At 36.7% G+C, this 16,271-nt stretch overlaps 1 protein-coding gene across 2 annotated transcripts in view; it reads left to right on the forward strand.

Moving 5' to 3' along the window:
- The window catches only part of UCHL3 (ubiquitin C-terminal hydrolase L3), a 52,584-nt gene extending 36,952 nt beyond the window's left edge, over nt 1-15,632 (forward strand). For both annotated transcript variants that reach the window (XM_068984554.1, XM_068984552.1), the window contains exons 6-8: nt 9,762-9,837; nt 14,795-14,853; nt 15,459-15,632. In XM_068984554.1, coding sequence (XP_068840655.1) covers nt 9,762-9,837; nt 14,795-14,853; nt 15,459-15,542 — 219 coding nt within the window. In that variant the 3' untranslated portion in view covers nt 15,543-15,632. The remainder of the gene's footprint in view (nt 1-9,761; nt 9,838-14,794; nt 14,854-15,458) is intronic.
- Nucleotides 15,633-16,271: the final 639 nt, after the last annotated feature.

Below are 16,271 nucleotides of genomic sequence, written 5' to 3' on the forward strand. Positions count from 1 at the left end.
CTCCTCTGTCCACGGGATTTTCCAGGCAATAATACTGGATGGGGTTGCCATTGCCTACTCCAGGGATCTTCCTGACCCAGGGATCGAACATGTGTCTCTTGTGTCTGCTGCATTGGCAGGTGGATTCTTTATGATTAGTGCCACCTGGGAAGCAGTTTATTTTAATATGTTAAAGGCTCAAGTAGAAAAGGTAGACAGTATGTACCAACAGATAGGGAATATCAACAGAGTTGGAAGCTATAAGAAAGAATCAAGTGGAAATCTAGAAATGAAAAGCACAATACCAGAGACAAAGAATGCCTTTAATGGGTTTGCCAATAGACTCAGCAAAGTAGAAGAAAATATGTGAAGTAAATGTGAAAATAAATTGTGAACTTTCTGCTTTATTGACTATGCCAAATCCTTTGACTGTGTGGATCACAACAAACTGTGAAAAATTCTGAAAGAGATGGGAATACCAAACCACCTGACCTGCCTCTTAAGAAATCTGTATGCAAGTCAGGAAGCAACATTTAGAACTGGACATGGAACAAAGGACTGGTTTCAAATAGGGAAAGGAGTACGGCACAGCTGTATATTGTCACCCTTCTTATTTAACTTATATACAGAGTACATCATGAGAAACGCTGGGCTGGATGAAGCACAAGTTGGAATCAAAATTGCTGGGGGAAATATCAACAAGCTCAGATATGCAGATGATACCACTCTTATGGCAGAAAGTGAAGAAGAATTAAAGAACCTCTTGATTAAAGTGAAAGAGGAAAGTGAAAAAGGTGGCTTAAAGCTCAACATTCAGAAGACGAAGATCATGGCATCCGGTCCCATCACTTCGGGAAATAGATAGGGAAACAGTGAGAAGACAGTTTTGGTGGGCTCCAAAATCACTGCAGATGGTGATTGCAGCCATGAAATTAAAAGACGCTTGCTCCTTGGAAGGAAAGTTATAACCAACCTAGACAGCATATTAAAAAGCAGAGATATTACTTTGCCAACAAAGGTCCGTCTAGTCAAGGCTATGGTTTTTCTAGCAGTCATGTATGGATGTGAGAGTTGCTATAAAGAAACCCAAGTGCCGAAGAATTGATGCTTTTGAACTGTGGTGTTGGAGAAGACTCTTGAGAGTCCCTTGGACTGCAAGGAGATCCAACCAGTCCATTCTAAAGATCAGTCCTGAGTGTTCTTTGGAAGGACTGATGTTGAAGCTGAAGCTCCAATAGTTTGGCCACCTGATGCAAAGAGCTGGCTCATTTGAAAAGACCCTGATGCTGGGAAAGATTGAAGGCAGGAGGAGAAGGGGATGACAGAGGATGAGATGGTTGGATGGCATCACCGACTCAATGGACATGAGTTTCAGTAAACTCCGGGATTTGGTGAGGGACGGGGAAGCCTGGTGTGCTGCAGTCCATGGGGTCGCAAAGAGTCGTATACAACTGAGTGACTGAACTGAACTGAACCCAAACTGAATCATGAAAATAAAAAATCATGGAGGTAAAAAACACACAAACAAGAAAAAACTCCCAGATCATCCAAAAGCCGTGGGTCAGTTTCGTATGATCTAATATGTATAAGTAGAATCAGATGCAAAAGAGAATGGTGGGTGTGAGGAGTGGGCATATAACAGAAGAAAAATATGTTTATGGCCAACTATTTTACAAAAATTAATTAAACACATCAAACCACAGCTTCAAGATTTTCAAGAGAGCAGTAGGTAGGATAAATACCTCTACCCACCACAACACACACACACACACCCCCTGAGATACATAATATTCAAACTGCTTGAAACCCCAGATAAGTAGAAAATGTTCAATGTGGCCGGAGGAAAAAGATACATTAGATACAAAGTAACAAAGTTAAGAATTACAGCAGACTTGTCTTCAGAAATTATGCAAGCCAGACAATGAAATTGTTTTTAAAGTGCTAAAAGAAGTATTTGAAACAAAAATATTTTTCAAAAAAAAGGAGAACGTCTTTTATACAAACAAAAAGAGAGAATTCATTACAAGCTTACCTGCACTACATCTTGGAGGCACACATGAGAGCACTGTCAATGGAACAAGTGAAGGTAAATATATATTGTGTTTTTTAAGTTGTTCTAAAAGATAACTAGAAGTGCACATGGATGGGTCACAGAATCTTGGCAAATTTTTTTAAAATTTCAGTTATACGAAGAATGTTTTTTAACTACATTGGAATTAAATTAGAGATTAATAGCAATAAAAAGTATCTAGGAAATTTCCAAATATTTAGAAATTAAACAGCACATTTCCAAGTAGCTCGTAGATCAAAGAGGAAGTCACCAAGAAAAATAGAAAACATACTGAAAATATTACTTAAATTGAATATTAGTTGATTTATGATGCTGTGTTAATTTCTGGTGTACATCAAAGTGGTTCAGCTACACATATATTTTTTTTCAAACTATTTTCCATTATGGTTTAGTACAGAATACTGAATAGAGTTCCCTGGGCTCTACAGTAGGATCTTGCTGTTACCCTCAAATGGTGCAGGAAAGAAAAAGAACTGTGTAGAGAGACAGGAAGAGAGAGTGTAGGTACAGATGGTAAAGGAAATTGGGATAAAATGTCATAGGTAGATCTAGGTGCTTCCTGTATACTCTTTTTATTTCTATGAAACTGAAAGTGTTAGTCGCTCAATCATGTCCAACTCTTTGTGACCCCATGGACCATAGCCTGCCAGGCTAATCTGTCCGTGGGATTCTCCAGGCAAGAATACTGGAGTGGGTTCCTGCGCCTTCCTCCAGGGGATCTTCCCGACCCAGGGCTTGAACCTGAGTCTCCCACACTGCAGACAGATTCTTTTCTGTCTGAGCCACCACAGTAAGCACTCAGTAAGTACTAGTAATGCAGCCCATTGTGTGTGCAGCCTGTCTGGTCCTCAGACTGTTTGTGAGAGCAGACACTTTAGTATATACACCTTTGTTCCCCTGAAGAGCCAAGTAAAGCATTCATTTGTGTGTTTCTAACTGATTGATTCTTATTATGAGCAGCTACAGTGTTCACAAACAAGTTTAAAACCCTCATCACAATGATAGCTTTAAGTTGTTGTATTGTTTACATGGATCAAAAGTGCTAAGTAGGATCATAGAATTTTTAGTGTTGAAAGAATCTTAGAAATCATTCAGGGAATACCCCTTCATTTTCCTTAAGAGAATAAGTCTTGGTTAGTGAAACCCATTATCACTAGTGAAGTCGCTCAGTCGTGTCCAATTCTTTTTGTGACCCTATGGGCTGTAGCCTACCAGGCTTCTCCGTCCATGGGATTTTCCAGGCAAGAGAACTGGAGTGGGTTGCCTTTTCCTTCTCCAGGGGATCTTCCTGACCCAGGGATCGAACCCAGGTCTCCTGCATTGTGGGCAGATGCTTTACCCTCTGAGCCACCAGGGAATTTATACCACTACCCTTTTTACTTCTCACTATGGTTGTTAGTGACTATAACTTTATCATACTGCTTTAAACTTAGTTTCATGTACTGGTATCATTTATTGGAGGTGACAGTTGTCAAATTATCATTTGGATTACCATGAATCAGTTAGTTACTATTCAGCATGTACATTTCATGGGAAATCTTGGGTCAGGTTTGCCTTTTGTGGTACAGCAGTGTTTGGTAGGATGTTTCCCAAAAATCTAACTTTAAGAGGATTACACCTAGGAAACTAGTCTAATAAATTAGTATTAAAATCTTTTTCTTGGCCACTTAGGCTGTACACCCTGGCGATTAAGATCATTGGATTCTAGAACCAGATTTCCTGTATTTGAATCCCAGCCCTGCTACTTCCTGGCAGTGTGACCTGGGTTATGTTACTTCACCTGTTTGTCCTGATTCCTCTTTTGTAAAATGAAAATAATTATAACAACTATCTCATGGGTTACTGGGAGATTAAATGAATTAATTCATGTAAAGTGCTTAAAAGGATGCTTGGCACAAAATAAATGATGCATATTTTAACTAATACTAAAGTGAAGTCGCTCAGTTGTGTATGACTCTTTGTGACCCCATGGACTGTAGCCTAACAGGCTCCTGCGTCCATGGGATTTTTCAGGCAAGAGTGCTGGAATGGGTTGCTGTATCCTTCTCCAGGGGATCTTCCTAGCCCAGGGATCGAACCCAGGTCTCCCACATTGTAGGCAGATGCTTTATCGTCTGAGCCACCAGGAAAGTCCTCATAACTAGAAGATGGCTAATAAGCCATGATAGTTTCTATTTAACTTCTCAGCATAAGTAAGAGGATAATTTATGCATGGCATCCTGTTTCTGAGGGATTTTGAAGTGGCTTTTTTTTTCTTATCACTTATTCCTTCTAAGAAAATCTTTTACCAGTGCCTATCACCATGCAGTTTTCTTTTACATGTAATTCTTTGTATGTGTTACATGTTTTGTGTGTGTGTTCTTTTTTTAAAAGAATTTGCTGTAATAATTCTATATTAGTGGCTTTAATTCCTTGAATCTGTGCTATACAAATGAGAATATGTAAATATTTTAGATGTGTATTGAATAGAAGCTGTGGAATATAACCTGATACTGTGGTTATGTATTTCCACTTTATATGCGTTTAACTAATGTTCATTTACGATCCTTTTCTAGATTATGATTGGTTAAAAGGTACTAGACCATATAAATCGAAGTCTGACCATACGTTGCTTTTAAGAATAACTGACCTCCCAGTGACGTGGTCTAAGTAAAGTGTTCTCTTTTTTAATTATGTAGTCCTCCTCGCCATCCTCATCACAGCCTCATTCTAGCCACTGCAGAACGAAGGCCTCATCATTGTGTCACCATGCATCCCTGCCCTGGGTCAAACGTAGCCATGTAGGCCCTGCAAAGGCTACCAGTCCATCTCTTCGTCTTCGTCGCTGGCGACCCTTCTTACGTCTGCCATCTTTGGGTCTCCATTCTGTTGTAAGTGTAGTCAATCTTCCATCTCTTCTTCCAGTGACAGGGGTAGTCCATTTTTTCTCTTAAATTTCTTCAGTCTTCAGAGTGCTTTTCTCTTGGTTCATCAGCCATGAGCTTTTTCTCCCCTGATAAGATTGCAAGCATACCTCTATGCTTTGCAGTTCAGCTTGACTTTGACCAGTGCCTTGGTGAACATCCATCTTTCCGCTCCATATCCTGCCAGCATAAAGGTGCCTGTCTTTTGATGAGTGCTGATCGACATTCATGATAATGTTTAAGTTCCGGTCAGTTGTTTAAGTGAATATGTATTCTCTTACCCCTTCATCTTTCCAGTTTCATTTAGTTGACTTAGGTCAACAAATGCTGTGTACCTTCTGAGTTCTTTGCCATCTCTTACTTTTTTTTTTTTTTTCATCTTTCTGAACATGACTTTAATCTCTTGTCATGCTCTGGGGTTACTTTTACTTACTCTGTCCTTAATCTAATCCTTCATGGTGTAGGGTGTTCATCTAAACTATTTTATTCCCTGAGGTGGCTCAGGTACTTGGTTTAATCTTGATCCAATCTTCCCTGCCTATTCAGTTTCTGAAGATCTTTTCTCAAGCAGGAGGTGAAGATTTTCTTGTGAATTGACATAGAATTCCCACAAATTTCACAATTTCTCCTTCTTAAGTTGGTAATGTTAGCAAACTGCTAAAAAGTACATTTGTTCTTGTAATTGTGCTAATTATCTTAAATGTTGAGGTTGATGATGGAAGTCTAATAATTCTCATAATTGAAATAAAATGCAGGATTAGGCAACTATATAGCTCTTGTCTTTCTGATGTTTTAGAAAATGGTAATGAGCAGAGCCTACCTAGAAATGCTACATCTGAAAGATTTGGTGTATGCCGTGCATTTATAAGAAACTTAACACTTGAGGAAATCATTGTGACTTGTGAAGCCAGAGGTAGTCTGATTATACATACTTGAATGCTTAAAAAAATTTAAAGTTGGTGTCAAACATTCTTTCCTTCTGCTTATTTACTGTTTTAGAGCTATTCCTAGAAAGTGGAGTCTTGGCACTTTTCCTTAAACATCTCCCATCAGATACCAGTATGGTCACTAAAATAGCCTTTCATCAACAGACTGGTGTCTCTCTATTTCATTGTCCTCATTGGGTCACAAACATGCATTTTTCATATTTATTTATCCACCTGATGTTTATTGCTTTCCTACCATGTCATACACTGGCACAGTAGGAAGAGATGCAAGTGAATCAGATGATCAGAGTAAAACCCTAATTTATAAACTCTTACTGGGGCACAATTGATTCTAAATAGGAATAAATTCCTCTGTACTTAAAAATATTCTAAATATAAGTGAACATGTCATAAAGATTGACATTTTCAGTTTTATATTTCTACATAATATTAATGTTTGCTTCATATTAATCATTGCTTTGTAACTTCATAAGTGTTTTCATAGCCTAGTGACTAAGAATGTGTATTGTAGAATGACATTGCCAGGACTTGAAACCAGATCACTTACTAGCTTTATGACCTAGAGCATGTTACTTAATGCTTCTGTGAGTCGATTGAGAGTACAGTGGATGTAACTATATTACCTACCTCATAGGGCCTATATGACAATGAGTACAGTGGATGTAACTATATTACCCACCTCATAGGGTCTATATGACAATGAGTACAGTGGATGTAACTATATTACCCACCTCATAGGGTCTATATGACAATGAGTACAGTGGATGTAACTATATTACCCACCTCATAGGGTCTATATGACAATGAGTTCCCTGGTGGCTCAGAGGTTAAAGCGTCTGCCCGCAATGCGGGAGACCTGGGTTCTATCCCTGGGTCGGGAAGATCCCCTGGAGAAGGAAATGGCAACCCACTCCAGTATTCTTGCCTGGAGAGTCGCATGGACTGAGGAGCCTGGTGGGCTGCAGTCCACAGGATCACAAAGAGTCAGACACGACTGAGTGACTTTACTTACAGTGGATGTAACTATATTACTTACCTCATAGGGTCCATGTGACTATTAATTGGTCAGTTCTTATAAAGTGCTTAGAACAATATCTGGTATATATTTAGTGCCACAATTATAAATTAAATTTAAGCTATTTGTTATAATTTGAAATGTCTGTTTAGTTTTTAAATTTCTATTTAGTATTTAATTTTCTATCTGATTTGTCACACCACTTTTTGATTCTTCATGGTAGTAAGAACTGTGTTCTAAATTAAGAAACTTTGTAAAAATAATATATAAAAATGTAGGCAAAGATGAGCTAATCTGGAATTTGTTTTTTACTGATTGTTCTTGCTTCTAGTGGAGTACTGCTTAAGCAATTGGATAAGTATAGATTTCAGACCCTGATTAATTGAAGCTGACCAAGGGAAAAGGCTTGTAATAGGTACTGAGGTTTTGTGAGAAGGGTAGAAGTTTTGAGCATTTCTTATCTTTTATAATGGTTTAAGACTTTTCATACCTTCTTTAGCAGTTTGGATTTTTAGTATGCACTTTTGGATAAAAGGTACAATGACTCACAATTTTAAGTCACTTAGATTTAGTGATTTCTTACATTTGTGATAATGTAGTGTTAATATTATAATAATATATAATATTTATATGGCATGTGACAGTTAACAAAGTACTTTCAAGAATTTCATTTAAACCTGAAAATGGGTAAGAAACCCAGTGCTCAGAGGGGTTGAGTACTTAGTCGGGTCTCTGATTCCCGTTGTATTACTTTTATCTCTAGCACGGTTGTATTTACTGACAAAATGTGAAAAACAGAAGCTATTATATAAGAGATATTATTCTTAAGAGATGGTGTAAAAATAAGTGATAATTTTAAAAAACATAATAGCCTAAAGGTTTAAAATACTTGATGTCCTATTGGAGAATTCTGTCTTAAAAGGAGTAAATCAAGCCCCTTTCCTGGGGCTTGATTGTATAAGGAATTCTTTCTAGTGTTTTTGTACAGAATTGAATTTATAGTTTGTAGAATTGCCTAGATTTACCCTTGAAAAATTGGGTTCTCTCTGGTCATTGCTAAAATGGGCGTACTAGGCTTGAGGGATCACTAAAATTTTTGATTCTCTGACCAGTAAAATAAGGAAACTCATTATTACTATCTAAGTGTTTGGAGAAATACCATGTTCAAGAAGGATTAGTCTTTTTTAAGATGGTGGAAAATACTGGGAACCATTTTTTGCCTCAGTAGGTGGGATGATTCTAACAAAACTGTCCCAACTGGAATGGACTACCTGAAAACTTAGTGGCAGTTCCCTGTTGTTGGCAGGGCTGTCACAAATGGGGCTGCAGTCAAGAGCAGTCTAGTATCAGAACAACAGTAATCCTACGTAACTGTGATTCCTACCAACTGTGGAATTCTTTAGCTCTAAGTCAAATTTAAGAAGAGCTAGTTTGCCACAGCAATGTATGTTGTGTTGCACCCATTTGCAATTTGAGGGAAGTAATCTCTGAAGAATAATGTGAGTTTAGATGAGTCACTATCTGTAAATATTTTGAGAAGCAGCCAGTAAATCCAAGATGGCTTACCAGGTGACTCAGTGGTAAAGAATCCACCTGTCAATTCAAGAGTCACAGGAGATGTAAGTTAAGTCCCTGGGTTTGGAAAATTCCCTGGAGGAGAAATTGGCAACCCACTCCAGTATTCTTGCCTGGGAAATCTCACAGACAGAGGAGCCCGGCAAGTTACAGTCCATGGAGTCACAGAGTTAGACACGAATAAGTACCCACCCAGTAAATCCAGGTTAGCAATGTTTATTCTGTACCTTTCAATTTCTGTATCTGAGAACTTTGTATTACTTAAAACTTAAAATTATATAATTATTTGAGAGTGAAAAATAAAAATTTGAGTTAACAAAGTTAGTGAAAGTTAATTTTGCCTTGTTCAGTCATTGTGTCTGACTCTCTGCAACCCTATGTACTGCAGCACGGCAGACTTCCCTGTCCTTCACTGACTCCTGAAGCTTGCTCAAACTCATGTCCATTGAGTTGGTGATACCATCCAACCATCTCATCCTTTCTTGTCCCCTTCTCCTGTCCTCAGTCTTTCTAGGTATCAGAGTGTTTCCAGTAGGTCGACTCTTCACATCAGGTGGCCAGAGTATTAGAGCCTTAGCTTCAGCATCAGTCCTATACTTTGTGTTACTTACTGGATATTAAATGATATGAGATATAATTTGATTTATGCCTCTTTAAAACTTTTACCTCTAAAATTTGTACTTGCATTTAGCAGTGATTATATTACATTTCAAACCAGTTAGATTTTTGAATCTAGGATGAATAAAAAATATTCTAAGTCTATATTGCATTATTCAAAAAATGAGATTATTAAGGTTAAATCATTAAGGGAAAAAACTCACTTTCTTGATGTCTTCAAATTTAACTTGAAAAGAGTTTCTTTAACTCATTTTATGCTATTTAACTTCTAAAAAGTTTATTAAAATTTCAAAAATTAGACAAATTAGTTTGTGAATTCATTTCATTTAGCAAATATACATTGTACGTCTACTGTGTAGCAAGCATTGTGCTAGGGGCTGAGGCTTCCAAAGTGAACAAAACCTTGGGTTTTTAGGTCAGTTGAAATTAAGAGAGATGTACTTTGAGTCAGTGTTTTTCTTGTTGATGGGTGAACACATTTGTTATAAAGGTAGGCATGTTCACTCTCTGTCCACCATATCAAAGACTAAGCCTTGAATCATATTGTTATAAATGTTTTTCATGTCATTTAATATTATTTATATGTGTTTACATGTAAGTTGATTGATTTGTTTTGACCACTAACATACATACTATGTATTTTCCCCTCCTAGGCACCAAATATAGATGAAAAAGTAGATCTTCATTTTATTGCATTAGTTCATGTAGATGGGCATCTCTATGAATTAGGTAAGAACTATTTTAATTTATCCTGGGGAGAAAAATAGTAAATGGGAAAATCTGTATTTACAAAGACATGACTGTTGATATTTATTGTGTTCACTTAAATTGATTACCTTTCAGCACTGAGTTGGCATAATAACAGTTTTCCGCTTAAGATTTCTTACTAGAAAAAGTAAAAATGTTTTGTTGTTCAAGTGACTTATTAATATAATTCAAGAAAGCTTGCAAACACCTTTGTAAAACAGGCAAGTAAAAATTATTATAGGAAACTCCTATAATCACTTCAGAATTCTTTACTAAATTTTTGAATTGGTATCAGCAACATCTTGGATGACCATTTAAAATTAGTTTCTTGATCCTGAAATTAGTTTTAAAACATAGTTTATTATTCATAATGATTACTGTGTATATTCAGTGATGAGTATCACTAGTGTTTAAGCTTTTGTAACATCCTTTTGTATCATATCTTATTTTTCAAAAGACTTTACAGGAATCTATGTTTTCTGGCAACATGTGTCAAAGTCCCTATGATTAATTACTTGGTATTGGCCTATACCTGCATTTATCTTTTAAAAGTATAAATATCAATGGACTACTTCAGGGACTATTTAGAGATTCTTCTAATTTTAATAGGGTCATTCAAGCAGAATAAGCTTGTTATGATTCTTTCATAATACTTACAGTACTTATGAGCCCTCTATGAAAACTTCTTAGATTAGAAAAAAGACTAAATAAAGAAAACAAGAGTGAAGTCCTTTTCAGTTTCTAGATACCATGGTTTTTAGTTCTCTTCTCATTTGCTGGTAAATATTAACTTTACACTTTCACAATTTCCTTTTCCTATATAAAGACAGAAAAGTTCAGAAAGGACTCTGAGTGTGACTGTAAACGTGATCCATAAAATTTAGATGGATTTTATATTTGGAATACAGAACAGAATCATATACTTTATTTAAAAGAAGGGGCTCTGTTAAAGGGGACAAGGAAAGGAAAGAAGTGTACAACCGTGGATCATCTACAGTAGTACAGTGATTTGAGTAGGAAATCAAGCTAAAATGAAGTCATTGTCACGGGAGTATACGAGACCTGCGGGGCAATTTAGACGGTATGCTTTCTTAATTCAGTCTCTGGAACTTACATAAAGATAAGATGTAATAGCAATCGGGGATTTCAAATGTCTGATTGCTGGAAGCTAGTTTCCACTCTTAAAGAATAACTAGTACGCCTTCCCTGGTGTCTCAGTGGTAAAGAATGCACCTGCCAATGCAGAAGACACAGGTTCCATTCCTCATCTGGGAGGATACCACACGACGCAGATCAGCTAAGCCCATGCACCCCAGCTATCGAGCCTGTGCTCCTAAGCTTGGGAGCCACAACTGTTGCGCCCATGTGCTGCAACTGCTGAAGGCCTAGTATCCTAGAGCCTCTGCTCTTCAACAACAGACACCTTTGCACTGCCACTAGAGAGTAGCCCTCACTTGCCACTAGAGAAACACAGCAGCAAAGACCCAGCACAGCCAAAAGAAATAATAAAGATAAAGATATATATATATATATATTTTTTTTTTTTTTTTTAAAGACTAACTGGTAGAAGTGGAGGTCTAAAGAGAGTGCTGAGACTGATCAGACACATTCTCATAGATTTAGGAAAGGCCAGAGTGATAAATATGACCCATAACCAGAGATTATAAAAATGTAATGGTGACTTTCAGAATGGGAGGCTTAATAATAGAACAAACAACAGTGAAAGATACTTAGAAGAAAAAAATCTGTGATTATCTCAGTGAGAAGGAATACATTGTCTGAAAACCCAGTTTGACTGATGAGCTGGCTCTCTGAGCTCAGAGGCTAAAGGGCAGTGGAAGGAAAGACATATATCAAGGGTTGGCTACATATGCAGGAATGGTTCTCTTTTGTAGCACGCCAAGATCAACATGAAAGGATCTTAAAATTGGCTTGAAGTAAGAACATCAGAAAAGAAAGGCAGAACTACTAAGGTCTTGTTTGGTTCAAGTATTCTTTAGCAGGAAGAATGATCAATGTGGCTGATAGAGAATTAGAGCCCTTTGGGAATTACATTCTTTAAATGAGTTTAAAAGAATTTCCGGGCTCTGAAGAATAGCGGGAATCTTTGAGATGTCATAGAGGATAGGGATAAATATTAATACAAGACAAATTAAAATGGACAGTTACTGACTCATTGCAAGGGGAATTGGTGGTAGCCCTGATGCAAATTCCTAATTTAAAAGGAATGTTGAACAAGGGAAGTATTGAGTTAGTTCATAGAAAATAGTGTTTAAGAGAACAGCATATGATTTTTAAGGAAAAAATTATTTCTGAATACCTTTAATTTTTAAAATAAGGCTGTATGATTATAGACACAGTACAGGTGACTCTCTGCAGGACCATTATATAACAGAGGGTAGTGATAGCCTTTAATATGTCCATTCTGTACCTAATTGTAAGGTTAACTAATGGAAGGGACTGAGTTATTCATGTTTCTTTTATTATCCCGTCCTTGTCCTTAGGGCTTCAAGTAGTTCCTGGCATATGTCCTTTTAATTTGTCCCTGTCATTCTTTGAGCTCTTTCTGACTTTCTAGAAGAACAGCATTTCCTGGCTCCTCTTTTAATTTTCCATGCCTAAGCCTTCTCCAAGGAGCCCTGGTTCTTTCTTTTGGAAGGTGATGATTAGAACCAAGATCTGGGTGCTCGTTGTATTAAGATGCTGTCACTTTCAGGCTTTCTCAGAGGACAGAGCTAGTAAATACTTGTATGTGTTATATAAATAGACACCTATGTGTGAATAAGAATATACATAGACACACAATCAATTAGTTATATGTTTCTCTATATTAAAGAGCATTTATTTACATCTACATTTCTAATTCTAAGCTAATATTATACATTTTTTGCTAATGTTACCATATTTGTGACTTCCTTTTCTGAACAGGGGAAATCTAGCTCTCATTGTCCTTTATGTATTTTCTGACTTAAGCCTTCCCTGATATATAAACAAGCTCTTGGCTGCTCAGCCTAAAGCTCCGTTCCAGACACACTGCTTCCCGCCCCAACCTGGCCCCCTGATCCTGGCCTGGCCCAGACAAATAGCCTGAGCTCTCCCAAGAGTGTAGCTCCCTTCTTCCTGGCATTGTGCAGATTCCAACCGCCTCGGCCTCCTTGAACTCTGCTCCCCTCAAACTCTGCCCTCTTTTGCTTTGGTCTCCTAATTAAGGTGGCTGTAGGCTGCTTGGGTCTCCCTCTCATGCACTGGCAGAGAGCTAGTATTACTGTTAGGCTTACCTAACAGTTCTGAGTTACATATTTCCCAGTCTATAAAACAACCACTTCAGGTATTTTGTCCAGGTCTTTAGTTGTTTTCAGTGGAAACCCTAGTCCAGTACATTATTTCATCCTGGCTGGAGAGGGAGGGTATCTAACTGTTATTCCTTGGCCTCCCACAATGGAGATAAGAATCTATTTCCTTTGTCACTCTTTACCTACTTCTATCTCCAAATCACAAAATACATACTTATTTTTTTCCTGTTGTTACAGTTGTTTAGATTCTTTTTTTTAATATGTATACTTTATTGAAGTATAGTTGACTTACAGTATTTCAGGTGCACAGCAAGGTGATTCAGTTATACATATACACATATATTATTTTTCAGATTATTTTTCATTGTAGGTTATTACAAGATATTGACCATAGATCCCTGTGTTATACAGTATATAGTTGTTTAGATTTTTATGACTACAGAAATGTTTTTCTCAGATGAGCCATAGTTAATGTACTTTTCTTTTTCACTTTTTTATTTCTCTGAATTTAATAACTGTCCTGTTTTGCTTTTTGGTTTGTTTGGTTCATTTTCATTCATATTTTTCTTTAAAAGTAGTGTCTTTTAGTCCAGGTCTATCACTGTATGCATATTGATTCAAAAATTTTTATTGTGTTTAGAAGCCATGAAATTATAGAGGGGATTGTGTTTTATGGCTTGAACTCGAAGTGCCACTTATAAAACATCTGAAATTATGGATATAGAGTATCAGTTAACTTTGGGTTTGCATGAGTTTATGTAATTCTGAACTTTTTCATTTTTTCATAGTGTTGCAAGAGTACTACTTTATTCAAGGTGATAATACTTTTGGTGTTCAATAAAATAATCCTAGGTTATTTAGATTGTTATTTTGTGTTCCTACCTTGGTACATGGTTAGTAGTAGTAATATATAAACCTTGCAGTGGTTCCCTTTCATTGGTATAAATGTCAGTTTTACTTAGGAGCCTTTATCAGAAGCCTTTAAAGTGAAGAAAGAAATTTTTTATACTTCCTTTTTAAAAAAAATGTGTATTTGGCTATGCCAGATCTTTAGTTGCAGCATATGAACTCTTAGTTGCAACTTGTAGGATCTAGTTCCCTGACCAGGGATCGAACCCAGGCCTCCTGAACTGGACCACCAGGGAAGTCCTGAAATTTCTTATATTTCTGATTTTAGAAAGCTGACATTAGTCTTGAGTATTCTTTTTAGGAAATTAAAGCCAATAGTGTTTATTCCTAATAGCATCTGTTTATGAAGTTAGACATTCAAACGTGTAAGCAACGTTCTAAATAACCATTAGTGTTAAAAATATTCATATGTAGCACATTTAAAGGGTTTGTTCTAGGATATATTATTTTATCTTTTAACTTTTGCCTCACTATGGGAAGAGGAAAATGGAAGTTGAAAGTATTAATACATTATCCTGTCATTCTTAATTAATGGAGACTAAAGAGATAGGACAACTAAATAAAATATGTGATTCTTGATTAGATCCCACATAGAACAAAACAGCATGTATAAAGGATATTTCTGGGTCAGCTGGAAAAATTTCTAAATGAAATAAATGTCATTAATTGTTCATATTATTAAAAAGCATATTATCCTATACAAACAACTAACCATTCACCTGTCTATTTTTCCACAGATGGACGAAAACCATTTCCAATTAACCATGGGGAAACTAGTGATGAAACTTTATTAGAGGTAACAGTAAAATCTGTTGGCCCACCTTCAGTTCATTAATATTCTTGTTATCTTTAAAACATTTCTAAAGAGAACTGGTGTAACTTTTCTCTGTATATCTTTTTGTCCTGGCTTTCTGGAAAAAAATCCAAAAAGAAAAATTTGAACTAGTGTTAAAAATCTACAGCCAATGAAAGAGGTTTGGAAAACTCTTGGTGTAAACAAGTATCAAATTTGAAAAAAAAAAAACACAAGAGTAGTATTGAAAGCATTGCACATCGTATTCCATGTTTCATTAAATCCAAGGTACCATCATTTGTTTCTTGATTTTAAAATTTATGAACAAATTATATGGCTTAGAATCTATGAAACATGTAATTTTCAGATTAAAACCTTCTTAAAAGCCTTTTAAGAAGGAACACTTAGCATATCTCATACTTTTGTACTAAGCAAATTAGGCCACCAGCTATACACTTTTCTGGTGTCCTCTGAGTTATTTTGCATTTGAGAGAAGTCTGCAGTATAAAATTACTGTGAATTAGGAAGCTATGAAGCATTTTATTTATCATTTGTAAATAAAACACATGTTTTTAAACTGTAAGATTATGTATCCTTTTTCCCTCTAGGATGCCATAGAAGTTTGCAAGAAGTTTATGGAACGTGACCCTGATGAACTGAGATTCAATGCCATTGCTCTTTCTGCAGCATAGCCCATCCAGAATGGAAACACCAAATACTGTATTATTTGCAACAAAATTAAATTTCCTCTGCCAGACACTAACTCACAAATTTTGATATTTTCATTAACTTGACGGATTAAACTTTATGTGAACTAAACTTTGACTTAATCTGTGTTTTATATTATTTTATTGCCCCAAATTAAAGCTGCAGTTCTTTTCTTCCCTTTCTTTCTTGTGAAGGATTTGCCTTGTTGGATGACTAGCAATATCTTTCTTATTCTCTTTGAATTTCATAGGAGACTCTGTATTGGTACACAGGCACAATTTCCATATGCACAGTACAAACATACATATTTATTTAACAGACATTATCATCTATTTGTAATGAGCTGGATACTGTTCCGGGGGCTGGAGTTAACAGTGAACACTAAGGCAAGTTCCATAGTCATGAAGCTTATGTTCCTGTGAGAGCAGACAAATGATAAGCACATTAATGGGGCTTCCTGGGTGGCTCAAGTGGTAAAGAACCCACCTACTAACACAGGAGACGCAGGCAAGAGATACAGATTCAGTCCCTGTGTTGGAAGGATCCACTGGAGGAGGAAATGGCAGCCCACTCCAGTAGTCTTGTCTGGAAAATCCCATGGACAGGGCCTGCCAGGCTACAGTTCATCGGGTTGTCAAGAGTCAGACAGTACTTTGCGACTGAACCTACACACACACACACACACACACACACACACACAAGCACATTAATAA

Source organism: Capricornis sumatraensis, chromosome 12 (genome assembly GCF_032405125.1).
Source record: "Capricornis sumatraensis isolate serow.1 chromosome 12, serow.2, whole genome shotgun sequence".
Classification (NCBI taxonomy): Eukaryota; Metazoa; Chordata; class Mammalia; order Artiodactyla; family Bovidae; genus Capricornis; species Capricornis sumatraensis.